The sequence below is a fragment of the Oxyura jamaicensis genome, chromosome 6 (assembly GCF_011077185.1).
Source record: "Oxyura jamaicensis isolate SHBP4307 breed ruddy duck chromosome 6, BPBGC_Ojam_1.0, whole genome shotgun sequence".
NCBI classification, from domain to species: Eukaryota; Metazoa; Chordata; class Aves; order Anseriformes; family Anatidae; genus Oxyura; species Oxyura jamaicensis.
The window spans coordinates 254,128-272,712 of NC_048898.1; the positions used below are offsets into that span (position 1 = coordinate 254,128).

Here is an 18,585-nt window from a genome sequence, read left to right on the forward strand (position 1 = left end):
CTAATACCATATAGCTGTATCTCAGGATATGGATTCCTGAAACTTTGTGCCCCAAATTTTATTGAACTAATTATTACCGTGCAGACAGCTTCTAAAAACAAACCTTCCCATCAGATAGTATGTTATATAAAATAACTTATCTAAAGAGCAAGTTTTAGTATTTTCTTCCTGAGAGAATAAATGTTACAGTTTTGTTTCCTTACCTACGATCCCCTAAAATACTGATCAGTCAGGTAGGTACTTTTACTGGCTGCCTGTAATAAGTATTTGGGGTAAATTACAGCCTTCCTCTGAGACTAGTAGCAATTAGATGTAATTAGGCAAAGTGCTGATAATCAGAAAGCTGCTAGTGCTAGCATAGGCCCTCGAATGGGCATTGCATTTACACATGCGTATTTGTGATGGATTACATTTAGCAAGTATTTGTGTTCTCTGATAATAAGGTCAGAAAATAGTGTCTTTGCCTTGTATTATCCTTCTGAATCTTTCACACTTTCTGCCTTATGTCTTCCTCTCTTCCATCTGAAACCTACTGCATCGTCCTAGTACTTGTTCTATAAGCAAGCACATTGACAAAGCAAGCACAGTTCTCTCAGTCTTTGCTTATTGGAATATGAGCCTATCCTCTAAAATAATTTGTAAGCCTTTGAAAACATTGACTTGAAAGCCTCATTGGGAGTTTAAATTACATTTAAATGTATTCAGTGTTTAAGCTCATGATGAGAAGATTTCTCCCAACAGTAGAAAATCACAGACTTTATCTGAATATAATTTAGCCATTTTTTCTACAACTATTTGCGTGATTTGTCATGGATTTTCTAGCACCTTGATACTGTCTCTGTGCTAGTGCCATTCCTCTGCTGCTTACCAGCAGCTCTCTGATGACAATCCCTCTTCCTTTTAATTAGTAGACACCTTCCTTAGCATACAATGACACGAACAATATGATTTGTTATTTCTTGGGGTTCCAGCTCACCAAACCACAGGAGAAGGCAGTACTTTATCAAACAGGAAAAAACATGTCCTTGCAGCAAATTGGCCTTTCTTGGGTGATTTCAGAACTCTTCATACTAAGGCTCATTTCAGAATCCCTTTTCGTCTGAGGACTTGTTTGCTATGTTTTGTTTGCCTAAATACTGGTCCCTGCCTTGCTTTGTTGGAAGCAGAATAGATTAGACAGCTGAGTCCCATCCTGTCCTTAATGGAATAATTCTTTGCAGATAAAAAAATAACACACACTAAACCATGTTTCTATCCATGTAAATGTTTGACTGTACCATCATGACTTACATCCCTTAGGAAAGCCAGGTGTCTAACTTACTTCAAGGTTTTGCCAAATCAGTGAATACAGTGTAGTTTGTTTCTTCAGTTAAGTGGTTTACAAGGTCAGTGTGATTGCAGATATGCCTGGCCATGCATTAGGAGAGTCATTTTACGAGAACACTGCTCTCACTAGATCCAAAAAAGCTCAAAACTCTCCTTTCCAAGAGATGTATCAGTATGCATTGTGTTCCTCATTAATAGGTCCAGGTTTACTTCAGTAGAAGAGAGTGGAAACCAGCAGAGCTGTGAGGTAACCTATTCAATGATAAAATACATAGGCAACTTCAGGCCAAGCTAATCAGCTGGAAGAATGGAAACATTTAAGCTTGACTACGTTGCAGATAGAAATTTATGGTCATAATAGTAATGAAAAGAAACTGTTTACAATGAAATGAGTAAACAAAGCTATTACAGTGAGAGTTAACAGTAGAGTAGATGACCAAAAATTCCCTACAGAAGAGTAATGTCATTAAGTTCCCCAGCAGACATTTTTCTTAAATAGTTAAAGCAGCAGACAGATGGTGTAGTAGTTAACACACACTTTTCTTAGCAGTAGAAAATATACGGAAACTATAGCTCCACTATCACAAGAGGAAGGGATGGCAGCAGACCACTTCTTGAGTACATCTTCTACTTCAGTTCTACTACAGATACTATTTAGGAAGGAATTTAGAGTCCAGATGCAAGTGATTAATTAATTTCTACAACATTATGAGAAAGATCATTATTATTTTAGTTTTAGTACTAGAAAATCTGTGTATGGGAAGGTTACGTGCCTTGCCCAAGGCCACATTGCAGGTTAGCGACAAAGGCAAGGAAGTAGACCAGAACTGTCTGCTCAGGCTCCTGTTCATATTTCATAAGGACAAGTTTCTTCTGATGGTGTTTCCTCATCTGGGAAACGTATGGAGATGTAGAGACCTGATCTCAGCATCATCAAACTTGATTGAGAGCCTGAGGTCCAATGAAAATATAAGCTCGCTTCTCCCAAGGAGTGTGTGAATGTTAAACGTGAATTAAATAGAGAACAGAAGGGGATGTAATAATGCTGCTATATACATCTCCAATGTGCCTGCATCTTCAATATTGAGTGCAGCTGTGTTTTCATCATTCAGAAAGGTTCAGAGATCGATGCCCACAGGGATCGATGACTAGAGGCTTGGAGCATCTTCCCTGCAAGGGATCACTAAATAAACTGGGATTCTTCAGCCTGGAAGAGACAGCTGCATAGTATTAGCAGTCTCTGGAAGTATAAACCTCTCTTCCAGTACAAGAACTTAAGACTAATAAAGCTGTTTGGACTGATACGGAAAATAAAAAGAGGAAAGTTCTAAACAGAGGTAATGCTCGAACTTACTAACGAGTCTCCCCTGAATGCAGGAGAAATCCCCTCAAAACTCCCCCAGGGTGACTTTTGTAAGCTGAACATTATTCTTGTTTTTTTTGAGGTGCACCAACTCTGCCTGTATTCTTTCCTTTTATGTCCTCCTGATAATAAACTAGACATGCTTGTCTGCTTGAAAAGGAGAGGAAAAAAAGTGTTTTTTTTTTTTTTTGTTTGTTTTTGTTTTTTAATCTTAAGTCACTTTCCAGTGGCTGGCTGAGTTCTTCCTTAATAATTAATGCCTGAAAGCATTTTATCCAGTATTTATTTAAATTGAAGTATCTTTGTTGTCCATTATTGTAAAGCTGCATTCTGTGAGCATGCATTACCACTGTCTGATATTGTATTACAGGTATTGACTTGAGGTTAGTAATAGGAATGTGCTGCAAGGACTCAGTCTGAACTAAAATCTTGTGGATGAGCCTCTGCTTGCTGTGTTTCAGCTTTGCATGCCATTAGGGTCTTCCACTGTAGTCAGCAGGGAGCTGTAGCACAGAAGCCGCAAACATCAGACAGATCTAATTCAATTTATTTATGTGTTTATTCAATCTGAGTCAAAACACAGAGCAGTAAGCCAACATTTTTCTTTGTTGCCTTGAAAAGCTTTTAATGCTATTTCAGCAACTAGTGTTGTACTCTGAGAAAATAAATCCTCTCACTTTATTATGCAGCTCAATGCAGCATACAATAGGTGCATAAGTTATTTGCTAAATGTTTTATGATTAAAATTATGTAAGTAATGAGCTTTTATATTTTGGCACGAGAGAGTAAAAGAACTGTGTGTACTACTTTGTAATGATGTACGAAGAAAGCTCTTCTGAGTCCTCTATAATGACATGGAACAACAGGAAAATGAATCTGGATTTTAATGTGTAAACTAATCCAGACAAATTGTGACAATGAGCTTTATTTTATATTTTTAGCTAAACTTTTCCAAGTCTCTTAGCCCAAAGATAAGATCTTAAATCTATAGTGAGGTAACTGAATAAATTAAGACGGATTTTCTCAAAGATGTCTTCTGTCAACTTCAGTGTCAGTCACAGGAACTAGTGGACTTTGCCAGAATACCACATAGTAAGCATTGCTCTGCCTGTAGTATGAAAACGGTGTTTGCAGACATGCTCATGAGAGTTATATGATGGTATAGCTTATATATTCTACGACCTATAAATGATTAGAAAGTGGAAGCAGGACTGTGCATGTGTAGTATATGTAGATATGTATTACATACATATTTACCATATGTATGTGTTATTTATATTTTATTTGGCCTTTACTGCCTAATTTCTTGGAATTCTTCGTAAATGACTGAAATTTGCAAGTAAGTCCGGTCTCCTGGAAAATCCCAAGTATCCTGTTTCCTTTTAGAAGGAGTCAGTCTGTCATGATGGCTCTGTAGAGGTATTTCTCTCTGCTCCCTTCCAGAAAAATCTGGAAGAAGTTTCCTAGCTAAAACTTGCTAATTTTGAACCATTTTGAATTTTTGAGGAAGGCTGGCTTTCATCCCCCAGGTATGTGGTGATATAACCATAAGTAGTTTGGTGATGATGTCAGTTATCCTCTTCCCCTTCATTTTTACTTTATTTTATAGCTTATAAATAGCACATCCTGTTCTTCCTAGGGTGGAATCTTAGACAGATGTTAATATTATAAACTAAGATGTGATTAATTTTGCAAAACACTGTGGTTTCATAATGAATCAAGACCATAGATAAAATAAACTGCAGTGAGTAGCATTTCCATGATATGTTGTGTGTGGACATCACATGCGCTGCAGTTTCATGAGACTAAAATGGCATATGGCATTGTTGTATATATATCTTCAGGGCCTGTATTGCTTACCATGGCACTGCTAAGGAGATGTGTAGATTATTGGTTAAGAATCAGCTTCTCCACTCACAACCCAGTCATCGAAAGAGTAAGTCTAAAAAGTTAATACAAATGCAAAAATACTAATACAAATGAAAAAAAAAAAGATTCTAATGTCAGCATAGGTTTTAAATCCTGTAAATTAGACCCTGTGCATACAGGCTGATGAGAACAACGCAGAGCTCCTCAGCTGTATGTGATGCAGCCTTCAGGTTGAGAACAAGCTACCAAACTGGGGCAAGAGGATGGAAGATTATTAAATTTAAAAAATGAGTTAAATTAAAAGATAAGTGATTTGAGTCAGGGTTTTTTTGGAGAAAGTATGGCCTACATGTAAAATCAGGGATCGAGTTAAGGGGAGGGAAACCAAACAGTTTTGCAGCAAGCCCCTGGGGTCTCCTGCAGCACCAAAAGGCAGGATCTATGCAGCTGGGGCTGTGCGCACGTCCCAGTGCATCAGCTCCTGGAGCAATACTGCTCTTCCCTCAGCAAATGTCCCACAGAGGATCTCTCCATCCCTTCTCCTCTGCCACCTGCCTATACCCCAGCTGACAGCAGCGCCCAGCCACCTGCCATCAGGCCAGCCTTGTCCACTGTTCTAAAAGTGATACAGTTCCGTTTCACTGTTTGTAGCAGAATTTGACTCAAGTGCAATGTGTGGCACTGTAGGAAATGAATGTAAATGTTTCTTATGCAAATTGATGGAGGTTTTAGTTTAATAATGAGTTGCTAATCATCTTGTCTAGAGCAGCTGATGGACAGCTCTTAGTTCTTCTCAGAATCATTAGAGACTTCATAAAAAGTTATACCATCTATTTTTTCAGCATTTTTCTCGTCCACTCAATAATCATTCGAAGTACACCTTTGTGTTTCTTTCATGTGCCGCAAACTTTAGATAAATCAGCTTTCTCTTACATCAATCAGGTCTGCAGTGATTTGAAATAATGATTTAAGTTGTTATTCTAAGTCGGGACACAGTGTGCCTTCAGTATGAAGCATTGCACTGTATCCAAACAGGATTATTCTAGAAGAAGCAGAGCATGGTAAGAAAATGAAAACTATATTGCAACTTGTTCATTACTTTGATACAAATACAGGCAACAACCATTAGGATGCATTTTTTAAAATCTCAGGTTGTTTGATAAGGCAGCTAAACTTGAGAACACAGTCTTTCTCATAACCTCTGCTCCCTCCTATCCAAATGCAAAAGCAGGAACAGCCTGCTTCTTGAAATGGTCAGTGCAATGGTGGAGGGCCAGTGGCGTGGCGTGGTGCCAGCATCGATGACCATGCAGTAGCGGATTGACTGAGAAGTCTGCCCTTTGTCCCCAACCAGCTGGGATCTCAGAGCGGCACTTCTGTGCTCTGGAGAGCTGTGTACAAGGTCTTTGTAAGCCTGCTGAGGAAAAGGGGTTGCCAGCCAAAAAGGCTTCACTGTGTGCAGAGTATGGTAACATGCCATTCTGAATAATGCATATTCCAAACACAGATACGGTAGTGCTTTGTCATCTGTGACAATGCATGGTGTATCTCCAGGTACTTAGCTGAGCTGCCTGGGACCTCCTATTAAAATCTGTTAACAAGATGCCCAGGTTAAAAATATCTGTTACTGTTTAACCACAGTGTTTCCTTTTGAACTTTTTAACTAGTGATGATCAGTAGTCACTTAAAAATATTTGTGTCACTGATGACATCTGATGGATGTATTTAGATTTGTGTCAGCAAATCGGTAAATCAGATGCTGCAAATAAAACCTTGAGCAAGGCAAGGAAATAATAAAACCTGTAGGGGGACAGCAACATTTGCAGGGTTATCAAGAGCAAAGCTGTGAGAAAAGTGTATGCTCATAGAAATGAAGTATTGAAAATATTTTTAGGTTGGAAGAAGCCTTCATGTTCAAGGGCCAAATTGAGAATTAGAGGATTTCAGGGCTCCTTTCCACATAAAAGGTTCAATTTTCAGTTAATCCATCTGCTGAAAAACATGAAATCTACCAAAATTATCTATAAATAAGGCAGATCTTCTTAAATCTATATGCCTGGCAAAATTTTCCAGAAGGTGGGAGAGAAATCAACAATGGCAGAGCATTTTTATTTCTGTCTCTGCCATCCAGCCACAGGTGGGGACCAGAGGTTGTGCAGGACTGGCTATGCTTCACAAAGGGAAAGCTCAGGTTCTGAAAGCTGGGGGTCAGTGATGGGTCTGTGACGAAAGCTAGGTGGGTTCCTCCTGGGACACGGGGGCATCATGCTATCCATCCTTGATGCTGAGCCTTTCAGGAGATGAAGGGGACATTTCTTTGCAAATACTTTGAAGTGGGAATCGGTGCGGAGATACTGTGTAAGCCACAGTTGCTGGCAAAGCTTCAACTGAAATTTTGCTCACTAAAACTTAAGCAGAGAGGAATAAAAGGTGGCTGTAAAAGTGCCTTTTGCCTCTTGTGATTCTTGGGGATGGATGCTGGGGGTTGTTTCATCCCTTGATGTGTCCTTCAGTGTCCTTCAGGGTATTTTCATTTTTCCTGGTTTATTACAGCCCCAGCAGGATTGCTCTGCTGAGCAGAAACCACTGGTGCCATAGAACACACCTGCTTGTGGGAATGGCTTATGCACAGAAAGGAGGCCCATGTGGAATAGGAGTTACACACAGTTGGGAGGACACTGGAAAAGTGACAAAGCTGAATCTATATCTGGCTGCTTGTCATCTTCTTCAGAGCTGTTAGTCATCAGGCTTCAGCATCCTCTGTGCCACCAAACAAAACCGGACAGTGAAACAAAAAACATTTTCCCTCTCATCCCTGGAAGTATTTCAAACCAGATCTCAAACTGTTTACCCAAGTTTGCCAGCACATCCTTATGTGCATGCAAGAGCTGGATGCAAGCATCCCATCTGAGCTCTAAAGTCACATGGTAGCGTGATTGGGAGATAAGAATACACAAGCTTTTACAATTATTGAATTAGGAATAGCAAAACTTTCCAAAACATGTATTTTTTCAATGCATCTCATCCTACCATCTGTTTTTCCCTGCAGTTCTCCCTGTCCCCAGCAGCTGTGACCTAGAGCAACAGGTACATGAAACTTCATGAGAACTGTCTGCTAATGTCACCATACTGACCTGAAACCTTTGCCCTCCCATCATTTCTCTTTCTCATCTCTGCTTGCTTATAATTGCAGTTGCAAGTCCAGTCCTTTCCAGAGCCTCTGATACCTGCCACATTCTGGTGGCGAGCAGTTCAGGTGTTACCTCACTTCTTCAGTGCCTTTCTTCAGGTAAAGGTGCGTATTTTAATCCCTCCTCTATTTCCTGGCAAGTGTCTGAACATCCAGAGTGACACCATGGTCATCATCATCAATTCTTGGCCACCAGAACAGATGGGTTTATTTTTGCTTTTCTGGCTTCAGTGATGGGAGGCTGGGCTCAGTCCTGGACTCCTGAATGGCACGGTGCCTGTACTCCTTGCCTGCCAGCAGAAGCCTTGGCTCTCCTCTTTCTTGTTGGCTCTAATGGGATCTCTGGGTCCTCTCCTTCCCACCATATGAGTGAGGCAGCAAGGTGACAGTTAAGTACTGGAACAGCAGATAAAAGGCTGTGGCTATATTTATGGAGTGCTATAGATAAGTAACCCACTCTGCTGTCAGCATCTAGAGAAACAGCGAATAAAGTATACATACGCCTTGCTTTGATCTGATGGAATCTCCAGAGGACATTTACTTCAGTGGCATTCCCAGTGCAGCTGTAGCTGAGTTTTTCAGTGGAAAATGTACAATTTTCATGCCTTATGCATGGCTTTAAAAATATCACTATGGCTGACTTTTGTATGCTGGACAATTCCGTGGTCTGAAAGCTGTTTTTCCAAAGTGTTATTAAAATCATCTTAACCATTTTTGTTGGAATGGGAAAAATTAATAGTTATTTTGTGGTTTCATACACAACATTAAAACAACAGTCTGGTTTTCATTTAAACCAATAAAAGTACGGAAATTCAAAATGAAAGCTCTGTTCATGTCCTTAGATCAACTTGTTGTCCTTGTTAAAACATAAAAAGAATGAAACAAGCAAGAAACATCAGTCTTACAACCAGTTCAGGTTTTTTGTTGTTTGATTTCAAACTTGACATCACTTTGTTGCCTGTCTTCTCAAGCTATGTAAAGTTCCTCTTCCCTGTAAATTTGCAATAGTTTAGAATCCAGTGAACTACAGGCATTATTTTTTTAAACTAAGCAATAATTAAGTGAATTGGTTAGCAAACATACATCAGCAAATTAATTAATAAGTTTTTAAATTTTGTGTTATAAAACTGCATGCTTTGGACAATGTGTCTTTGGCAAGGAGGTACTGGGGAATTCCCTGCAGATATCTCCCCCGCCCCAAAGGGGTCCCAGAGAGGCTGTGACCAGACCCTGCTCCCAGGGACGCAGCGAGAGCACCGGAGGCACTGGCACACCCCTGGCAGCCTGGGAGTTGCCTCAGGCCAGAGCTCAGCTGTGACTCCGTGCACATTTAGACACGGTGCACCTGAATGTGCACAATGCAGATTGATAGTGGCCAGGACTGCAAAAGCTTGTTTGTGGAAGTGGAGAGAGGAAAGAGGTGTAGTGTGCTTCTTGTGTGAGGTAGAGGGTGGGTGGGTAAAGTTGCAGCACCGCCCTTTTGTTTCCATCCCATTTCTTGGGACTGGTTCCCTTCAGTCTCCGGCTTATCTGTGGATTCAGGCACCACCACACTGAGCGTCAAACAACTTGTCCTGGTCAGCCTGTCCCATAGAGCAGAACTGAGTCTGAAGAACTCAGCCTGTGGTTCATTTTTGTCCATGACTGGTGAGTAGCTACCACTGTCCCTGAAAGCCTATGAACTGTTCTATCACCCCATGACTTTGAAAAGTGACTTCTTCCAAAACCTGTTCATTTCCTTGCTGTGAACAAGCCATCCTAGCTGTTCACAGCCCTGTGGTCTAAGTCACTGCTCCATGACTGGTTGGTGCCCGCACTCTCAAAACTACCTGCCCTCCCTCTTCTTCCCTCTGTAGGGAGCTTGCTCAGCTGGGTTTGTTACCTTCCTTCATCTGCTTACACCAGCATTCCCCTGCCAAGTTCCACATGCACATATGTACTTAAGGTCAATGGAATTGTTCCTTATCTTTCATGACTGCACTGGTGTTCAGCATCCATCCCCAGGGACCTTCTGCAACTTCATAGCCTGTGAAGACAGGTCCATAAAGTGGCACTGAATCTTAAATGAGTTACTTAGAGTCAACTGGCTGGCCAAGCTTTGGCAATGCTTAGGTTGTGGAGGTTGTGTTGTACCTGCTGTAGTGCTCCATGTGACAAACCCTGGACAAGCAAATTTTAGCCCGCAGGTATGTTCCTATGCAGCAGCGAAGATGTGCTGCTGACCAGGGGTGGGATATGGATTGAAGCAGCTCTCAGCTCCTGCTGGGCCATGCAGCCCCCAGTTCACATCTCAGATGTGTTCTCACAGTGCAAAGGTTTCTCTTTGCTGAATTTTGCTATGAGAATTTGCTTCTCAGGTTGAAGGAGGTTTTGTTTATTTTCTTCCCACAAGGAAAAATAAGTTACTAAAGTAACCTGGCCAAAGAGCAATGCTTTTGGTGGGATATTACAGCTTTGTATTTATTTGCTCATTTATAGGACTTCTATATTCTTCTGAAGCACAGCAAGAATACGTAATGCATTGTGACTACTTACAGGTTGGACTAGGTGATCTTAGAGGTCTTTTCCAACCTAAATGATTATATGATTCTATGATTCTGTTTATTATAGCTTAAAGAAACGGGCCTGGTGGTGATGGACTCCTCAAAACCTAGCTGTGCAGAGTCCTTACCTGAAAAAAAAAAAAAAAAAAAAAAAAAAAGAGACATCCGAGTACATCTTGGGCAGACAGAAAGGCTGAATGCTGAGCAAACAGTGGCAGGCTGAAAGAGGATGCCACTCAACAATGCAGAGGGAAGTAGACATCAAAACACAGAGTTTGGTGGAAGGATTATGGGCCCTTCCCTTATTTCATTGCCTCCATGCCCAACAGCCAGAGGGGCTCTGCTGGGCCACTGAGTTCAGCCATGCCCTTGCAGCCCTCACTTCTGAACTTACAATTGGACAGAAATGACTAACACATGTCCCAAGCACTTGACTGTGCCTTCCGTTGTGCATTGTGTGTTTAGCTGCTGCCCTGTTCCCTGTCTGGGCTCTTGTGATACACCAGGAGGAACTGGGACAAACCACTGCTGAATTTGATAACGTTGCTGTTCGGACTTGGCAATGAAGAGCCCCCCCAGACAGTTCCTGGATGCTGGCACCAAATGCCTGTACTGCTGAAAACGCAGCTTGAGGGGGGAGTTAGCACAGGCCAGGGAACATTTCCACTAGGGCATATTCAAGGCCCTGCCACGCTGGCATCCTTTTCTCTGGAACAGTTCTCCAGCAAGCCCTATATCCATGTGTAATCCCCTCCTCATTGCAGGCTGTGCCAAACACAGAAAAATCCATTCCTGGGAGCTGCAGGAGCTGAAAGAAAGCTGTGGAAGAGGGGAAGGATGGAAGAGGAAGGAGATGACAGCCTGTGGGAGACTTACAGCACTAAGGAAGCCTGGCACCCAGCAGCCAAGGGCTGCAAGCACAAAGCTGCTAGTGTCCGGTGGAATGTAAAAGCTTTAAACAGCGTAAAAAGCTGGAATGGGAGCCGGTGCTCTGCTGCAGCCCAGGGTGGCTGCTCTGCCAGGCTGCACTGGAGGTTTGGCATGGAGTCCCTGCACAGCCAGGAGGTGTCAGTATGCTGGGTCCTAGGGGAGCAGCTGGCCTGGAGGAAGGCAGAATGCACTGTTGAAGGGCAGGTTGCATACAGGGCTTTCAGCGCTGACGATCCAGGCAGCATGTGCAGATAGGATCCCCAACTATGGCACCATGGTTCCTCAACTAGGACAAGATCAAGGTCAAGTGAGAAGAAATGTTTCTGAAGAGCAGCTCTTGCAACAGCCACTTTCTTGTTCTTTCTGGAGTGTATTGTATGGGGTCATTCTTCCTTGGACAGTGTTTGTGTGTTTGTGTATGCTGCAGAAGCCTGTTCAAGGCAGTTCCTGAGGTCCATGAGGAGGAATGGTGTAGTGGGAGGTGTCCCTGCCCATGGCAGAGGGTTTGGCATTACATGATCTTTAAGGTCCCTCACAACCCAAACTATTTGGTGATTACATGATTCTGTGAATGGATCCTCCTCGGAAAAATCTAAGTCCGGGAGCAGATGTCTCCACACCTTCTCAGAGGGGGCATTGAATCAGGGAAGGAAAAGTGGTTTCTTCAAAGCCCATTTTGCTCAGCTAGTCTTGTCTCCTAGGGCAGGCCTGTCTTCTGGCTTCCTCTGGCAACTCTACCACCTATTTCTCCCCCTTTCCCCTCCCCAGCTTTCATGGGTGGATCATTGCTTTTATCTGCCCCCCATGTTTCTCTGTCTCCTAAAGTATTTATGTTAAAATTTATGAAATGAGAAGTCTGCAGGTTTTGGGGTGTTATTTCAAGGTTTATTTCAGAAGGGATTTGGGATGACATCTGACTTCCAATCCTCTGGCGTGCTGGTGATTAGGTAAAGCCTGTGTGGGTGCAGAGCTGCTGATGGGGTGGAGAAGACCAGCCAGGAACCTGAGTTAGGATAAGCAGCAATCTGACATAAGGTCACATCAAGAGAGAGAGCAGAAAGCTACCTCTTCAGTTAGTCATCTTCATGATGTGGAGAGGAATGGAGTGGAGGCATTACAGAAAAAAAATAACAGCTAGATAAACACAGGGAGGGAACATATAACCCCATGGTCCCACATGACATCCTCATCTCCAAATTGGAGAGAGATGGATTTGATGGGTGGACCATTCAGTGGATAAGGAGTTGGCTTGAAGGTCACACCCAGAGAGTGGTGGTCAATGGCTCCATGTCCAGGTGGAGGCCAGTGACAAGTGTTGTCTCCCAGGGGTCTGTTCTGGGACCCGTGCTGTTTAATATCTGTATCAATGACATAGACAAGGGAATCAAGTGCACCCTCAGCAAGTTTGCAGATGACACCCAGCTGAGTGGTGCAGTCGATACAACAGAAGGAAGGGATGCCATCCAAAGGGACCTGATCAAGCTTGAGAAGTGGGCCCACATGAACTGAATGAGGTTCAACAAGTCCAAGTGCAAGGTGCTGCACATGGGTCGGGGCAATCCCAGATGGGAGGACAGACTGGGAGAAGAACTCACTGAGAGCATCTCTGTAGAGGAAGAGTTGGGAGTTTTAGAGGACAAAAAGCTTGACATGAGCCAGCAGTGCATGCTTGCAGCCCAAAGGCCAACTGCATCCTGGGCTGCGTCACCAGAGGAGTGGCCAGTAGGGAAGGGAGGTGATTGTCCCCCTCTGCTCTGCCCTCATGACGTCCCACCTGGAGTCCTGCATCCACGTCTGGGGCCCCCAGCACAAGAAGGATGTGGATCCAGAGGAGGACCACGAAGATGATCAGAGGGCTGGAGCACCTCTCCTACAAAGAAAGGCTGAGAGAGCTGGGGCTGTTCAGCCAGAAGAGAAGGCTGCGGGGTGACCTCATTGCAGCTTTTCAATACTTAAAGGAGGCTTATAAAAAAGGTGGAGAGCAACTGTTTGCTCAGGCAGATAATGACAGGACAAGGGGGAATGGTTTTAAACTAAAAGAGGGGAGATTTAGATTAGAGGTTGGGAGGAAATTCTTCCCTCAGAGGGTGGTGAGGCACTGGAACAGGTTGCCGGGAGAGGTTGTGGATGCCCCATCCCTGTAGGTGTTTTAGGCCAAGTTAGATGAGGCCCTGAGCAACCTGGTCTAGTGGGTGGCGTCTCTGCCTATGGCAGGGGTTTGGAACCAGATGGTCTCTGAGGGCCCTTTCAACCCGAGCCATTCCATGACTCTGTGACTATGACTCTATGATTCTATGATTCTTAGATGTGCTCTGTTCAAGTGTCTGTGCCAGTAAACTTAAAGCTGGGATGTGGCCTTCCCAGTTGGAGATGGCTGCACCCTTGAGTTTTCTATCAGGTACTGGAGAACAGTCTCTTTACATTTACTAGTATAAACACAGCCCCTGCATGTTAAAACAGCAGCCAGACCCCTGCCATGTTTTCTACAGTATTAAAGAGAGTCCAGACCCAGACAGCCTTGATGCTACTTGAGAAGCGAGCACACCAGTAGCAATGGGAATGGACCTTGATGCAGACCAGTGGTGTGTAGGCTTTAAATTCAGTGGCAGTTGTTGCAAGGACTTCTCAATGTGAATGAATGTATTCTCAGATGTGTATCCCACAGGAAAATACTATGCCAGCATTGCTGGACGCCTGCCCCTGGCAGGCATGGCATGACTCTGTATTATGGCTCCAAATGCAGAGGCTTGATTTATGGCGGTTGTTCCTAGAGTCTCACCTTGGCACAGCAGGAAGTATCAGTTTTGAGCAGCAGAATTAGTCATGACAGCAAGGTCAGTCATGCCAATATTTTTCTTCGATGCATGTCAGTTGTCACACGGAGGTGCCTGTGGCTTGGACAAGATATGCAGTTACACCAGGTTCCAGCTGGAAGCTCCAGGGTGGGGGTCTCCAGGCCAACCTTCTCCCAGCATGGCCACCCTTGCACCTCCAGCTGGTTGCTCAAGGTTCTGGCAAGTTGCAGCAGTACCCAAGGATGGAGTCCCCCTGGAGGACCATGTTAGTTACCCAGCATGGGACTTCAGAATCATAGAATCATTTAGGTTGGAAAAGACCTCTAAGATCATCAAGTCCAACTGTTAACCTAGCACTGTTGAGTCTACCACTAAACCATGTCCCTAAGCTCCACATCTACATGTCTTTTGAATATCTCCAGGAATGGTGACTCAAATGCTTCCCTGAGCAGCCTCCTTTTCTCCAGGTGTGGTGGTTTTACCTTGCTAGGCAATTGAACTCCACCACAACCACTTTCTCACTCCCCCTCCTCAGAAAAGGAGGGGAAGAAGAAAAGGAAAGAAACAACTCACAGGTTGAGATAAGAATAATTTAATTAAGGGAAAAATAATTATTAAGAGAACATTATTACTAATTAAATAATTTAACTAATGGGAAAGCGGAAACAGGAAAAAAAAAAAAAAAGAATAAAGCAAAGGCCATGTGGAAGCACAGAGGAAAGAAAATACTCTCTACTTCCCACCAATGAGTGATGCTTGACCACGTCCTTGAAGCAGGGCCTCAAAGCCTGTAGCCATTGTTCGGGAGTACATATGTTTTCACAAGAGCCCTGATCACAACAACAGGGCTGATCCCTGATGCATTCCATATGTGGTCTGCTGCCTGTCAGAAGTGCACCAGTGGATATAGCCATCAGCTGTTAATTTCATCATACAACACATTCATCATGTCAGGCTTGGCTAAATTTCACATCAAATTAAGCACCTTGATTGGTGTTCTTTTGCTTCTCAATATTGAATTTCTAAACAAGCTGATAGGGTTTGTAGTTTCATATATGAGTATGAGACACCCATGATGTTGTCCTTGCCTCTGCTACTCCAGCTCTCAGATGCTTTGGCCATCCATGTTGTAGTACAAAGAGAGATGTGGTACCTAACTCCACGATTGGCCAAACTGATGTGTTCTTTTTCAGCATGAAATAAGAGAGTATTTGAATGCACAGTGGGGCTAAAACTACTTTGGGCAGTGTTTTATGGAGATTAGAAAATTGAGGCAAAAAGCATATCTTACTGTAATTAGAAGATAGGAGAGTTAATCACATGAAGAAATGGATTCATAATTGCTCTGAAATTTTCTTAACTACCTTAAGATGCTTTCAGCTGAAGTAACTGGACTTTGCTTTGGACCCTTTGTGAGGTCTTCTGCTTTCTGAGAGTTTCTCAGGTTGTCTCCACGGATAGATACTGTGTTAAATATATATATATATTTAGGATAAATTCTTCACTTGTTTTCAATCACTAATATGCTAATAGTCTGTATATTTCACTATAACCCAAGAATATAGTGCTAAAGTGCTATGCTGTGGAGATTTTTTCATCAATTTGAATTGCAACATAGAAATTGCAGGGTGACTATTTTTCCCAGAAATTCAAGAGTTCCTTTGTTCTGTTCAGCCTGGAAAAGAGGAGGCTGAGGGGAGACCTCATCACAGCCTACAGCTTCCTCATAAGGGGGAGTGGAGGGGAAGGCGTTGATCTATTCTCCTTAGTCACCAGTGATAGGACCTGTGGGAATGGTGTCAGGCTGAGGCAGGGGAGGTTTAGGCTGGACATCAGAAGAGGTTCTTCACTGAGAGGGTGGTCACGCTCTGGAACAGGCTCCCCAGGGAAGTAATCACTGCACCAAGCCTGTCAGAGTTTAAGAAGTGTTTGGACTGTGCTCTTAGTCACATGGTCTGAATTTTTGGGTAGACCTGTGCCAGGAGCTGGACTCGATCTTCATGGATCCCTTCCAACTCGGGATATTCTATGATTCTATGATTTTTTAGATATGTGAAATCATACAATCATTCACTTTATGTTGTAGGGGCAAACTGTGACCTCTTATTTCCACCAAGAAATATTTTTCCGCCTTTTGAGGAAAGATTTGAGAAGAAGTCACCTATCATCAAAGTTTCTAATCAGAGGTGACTAATGGAGAGATTCCACCAACTAACAAACCAACCACCAACAGATGGGGGAGGGTTGCACGTGAAGGGCCTACGTTACATAATGTGCCATTAAAAATTCATGAAGAGGTGTCCCAGAAAAAGTATTGCAAAACACTAGGCTTAGTATTAGATTCTTTGTTTTAGCAGCCTGGACATTTTCAGGAAGGAGTAAGCTTAACCATAGGATTCATACATTTAATGTTCTGAGAGAAAAGGAATTGTCTGATTTTTTTTTTTCCTTTTTTTCCACAGTAATTAATGAAAGGCAAAAGCAGCAACTGAAAGCTACAAGCTACTCCTCCCGCTACGCTCTGGGACTTTTTTATGAAGCTGGTGTGTGTATTGATGTCCCCTGGGCTGCAAAGTACATCACCGATAATCCCTGCATACGCTTCATCTCCATTGATAATAAGAAACGCAATATAGGTCAGTGCTCCCATTATTTCCCTTAAACACAGTGACAATAGAGGGTGTAGATCATGAAAAATGTTGTTTAATTGAGTGTTGCTATTCTGAACAGAGCAAGTATTTAACTCCAAGCTGCAGTGGATAGCAACTAATGTCACATTTGGCCTGTAATAAAATACAAAATGAAAAGGGGAAGGTCCTCAGAAAATCACCACCCAGTACATGGTTTACGTTACTGCATTTATGAAACCAGTGTCAGGGGATTCAAAACATCAAAATGTTGCTATTCCAAGAAAGAACTGGAGTTCCTTTGTTTAAACATTGATTCACACACATGCCAATTTATCTCCCATCATCCATTACTTTACAACTCCTGTTCTCTCCACTAAGCATGTTTGGAAGTAGTAACAAGTTATATAATTGAGGCTGTTCGGTCTAATTCAGAGTTAGCTAGTTTGCTTTTATAATGACGGAAAATCCTTGAAATGGCTGCATGTTGTACAGCTGTTCAGTAAAGCTTGGAGAACATCCCACAACTCAGACACTTCTCATCTGTTTTTGGAAGATGGCAGTGAAATACCTATATGTTTTATTTATTAAATGTATTTCATATACTAAACAGTCTGTTGGCATAGAGTATCTCAGGAATATCTGTTAGCATTTGATTTTAATCAACTAAGTTAGGAACTTAAAATTCTTCCCAATACTATTACTTGCTCACATTGTGATGGTTACCAAGTTTAGCCACGTAAGTGAAGTGGGGGTGAAAATCTCTGGGCACCTTTCCCAGGGCTGCACCTCCACTGGGGAAAGAGGTGTTTCTTCATGTGCAGTCTGAACTTCCCGAGGGTCAGCCTGTGGGTATTGCAGCTTGTGTTGAATGCCCCTACCAGTCAGAATTGCAGTGATTTGGGTTGGAAGGGTCCACTGGAGATTGTCTGGTCCTACCTCCCCTCAAGGTTTGAAGTTAGATCCAACTGCAAAGTTAGATTGTGTTGCTCAAGGCCCTGGCCTTTAAATATCTTCAGGGATGGAGATGTAGCGAGGCTGCAGTACTACTACTGCAAAGGCACACTGATGACTTCTGAACCATATGAACAAGTCCTTGTCTGCAGAGCTGCTTTCTCTTCCCTTAGTCTCAGCACGTAGTGTTGCATGGGCCAGCCGCCTTTCAGTTGCAGGGCTTCACATTTTCCTTTGTTAAACTTCATGCTCCACTGTAGGGTCCCTCCACTGGATGCAGTCCTTCCTGAACTGTTCCAGGATGGGTTTGTACCACAGGGTACAACCCGTCAGGGCAGGACTGCTCCAGCATGGGTCCCCCATGGGATGCAGCTCTGGCCACGAACCTGCTCCACTGTGGGCTCCCTCACAGGCTGCAGCGTGGAGATCTGCTCCACCATGGGACCCATGGGCTGCGGGAGGACAGCCTGCTCCACCAGGGTCCTCTCCACAGGCCGCAGGGGAACTGCTGCTGCATGCTTGAAGCATCTGCCATCTTTCAGCACTGATGTTGGTGTCTGCAGCGCTGTTTCTCTCACATTTTCTCACTCCTCCCTCCCAGCACTGTGCTATTGCACAATGTTTTTAAGCCTTAAATCTGCTCTCCCAGAGGCACAGCCAACATCACTCAGTGGCGCAGCTCTGGCCAGTGATGGGTCCATTTTGAAGATAGGTAGAGCTGGTTCTTCTCTAACACGGAGATCTCCTTGTCTATTCTCACAAAGTCCAACCCTGCAGCCCTCCTGCTACCAAACCCTCCCCACATAAACCCAATGCAGCTGCTCTTAGATCCCTTGCTCCCTCAGCCTCCCCCAGCCAGGTCCAACAAGCCCAGCTCCCTTCATTTCTCCTTCTAGACTGTGTGCTCCAGCTTGGGAGCTCTTCACATTTTATTTTATTTGTTTTATTTTATTTTATTTTATTTTATTTTATTTTATTTTATTTTATT

At 43.2% G+C, this 18,585-nt stretch overlaps 1 protein-coding gene across 6 annotated transcripts in view; it reads left to right on the plus strand.

The window, feature by feature from the left end:
* Positions 1-18,585, plus strand: part of RNLS (renalase, FAD dependent amine oxidase) — an 83,824-nt gene that overhangs the window by 41,642 nt on the left and 23,597 nt on the right. For 5 of the 6 annotated variants that reach the window (XM_035330744.1, XM_035330745.1, XM_035330749.1 and 2 more), the window contains one exon: positions 16,479-16,652. The exons of the other annotated variant lie outside the window; for it this stretch is intronic. In XM_035330744.1, coding sequence (XP_035186635.1) covers positions 16,479-16,652 — 174 coding nt within the window. The remainder of the gene's footprint in view (positions 1-16,478; positions 16,653-18,585) is intronic. 6 annotated transcript variants of the gene reach the window in all.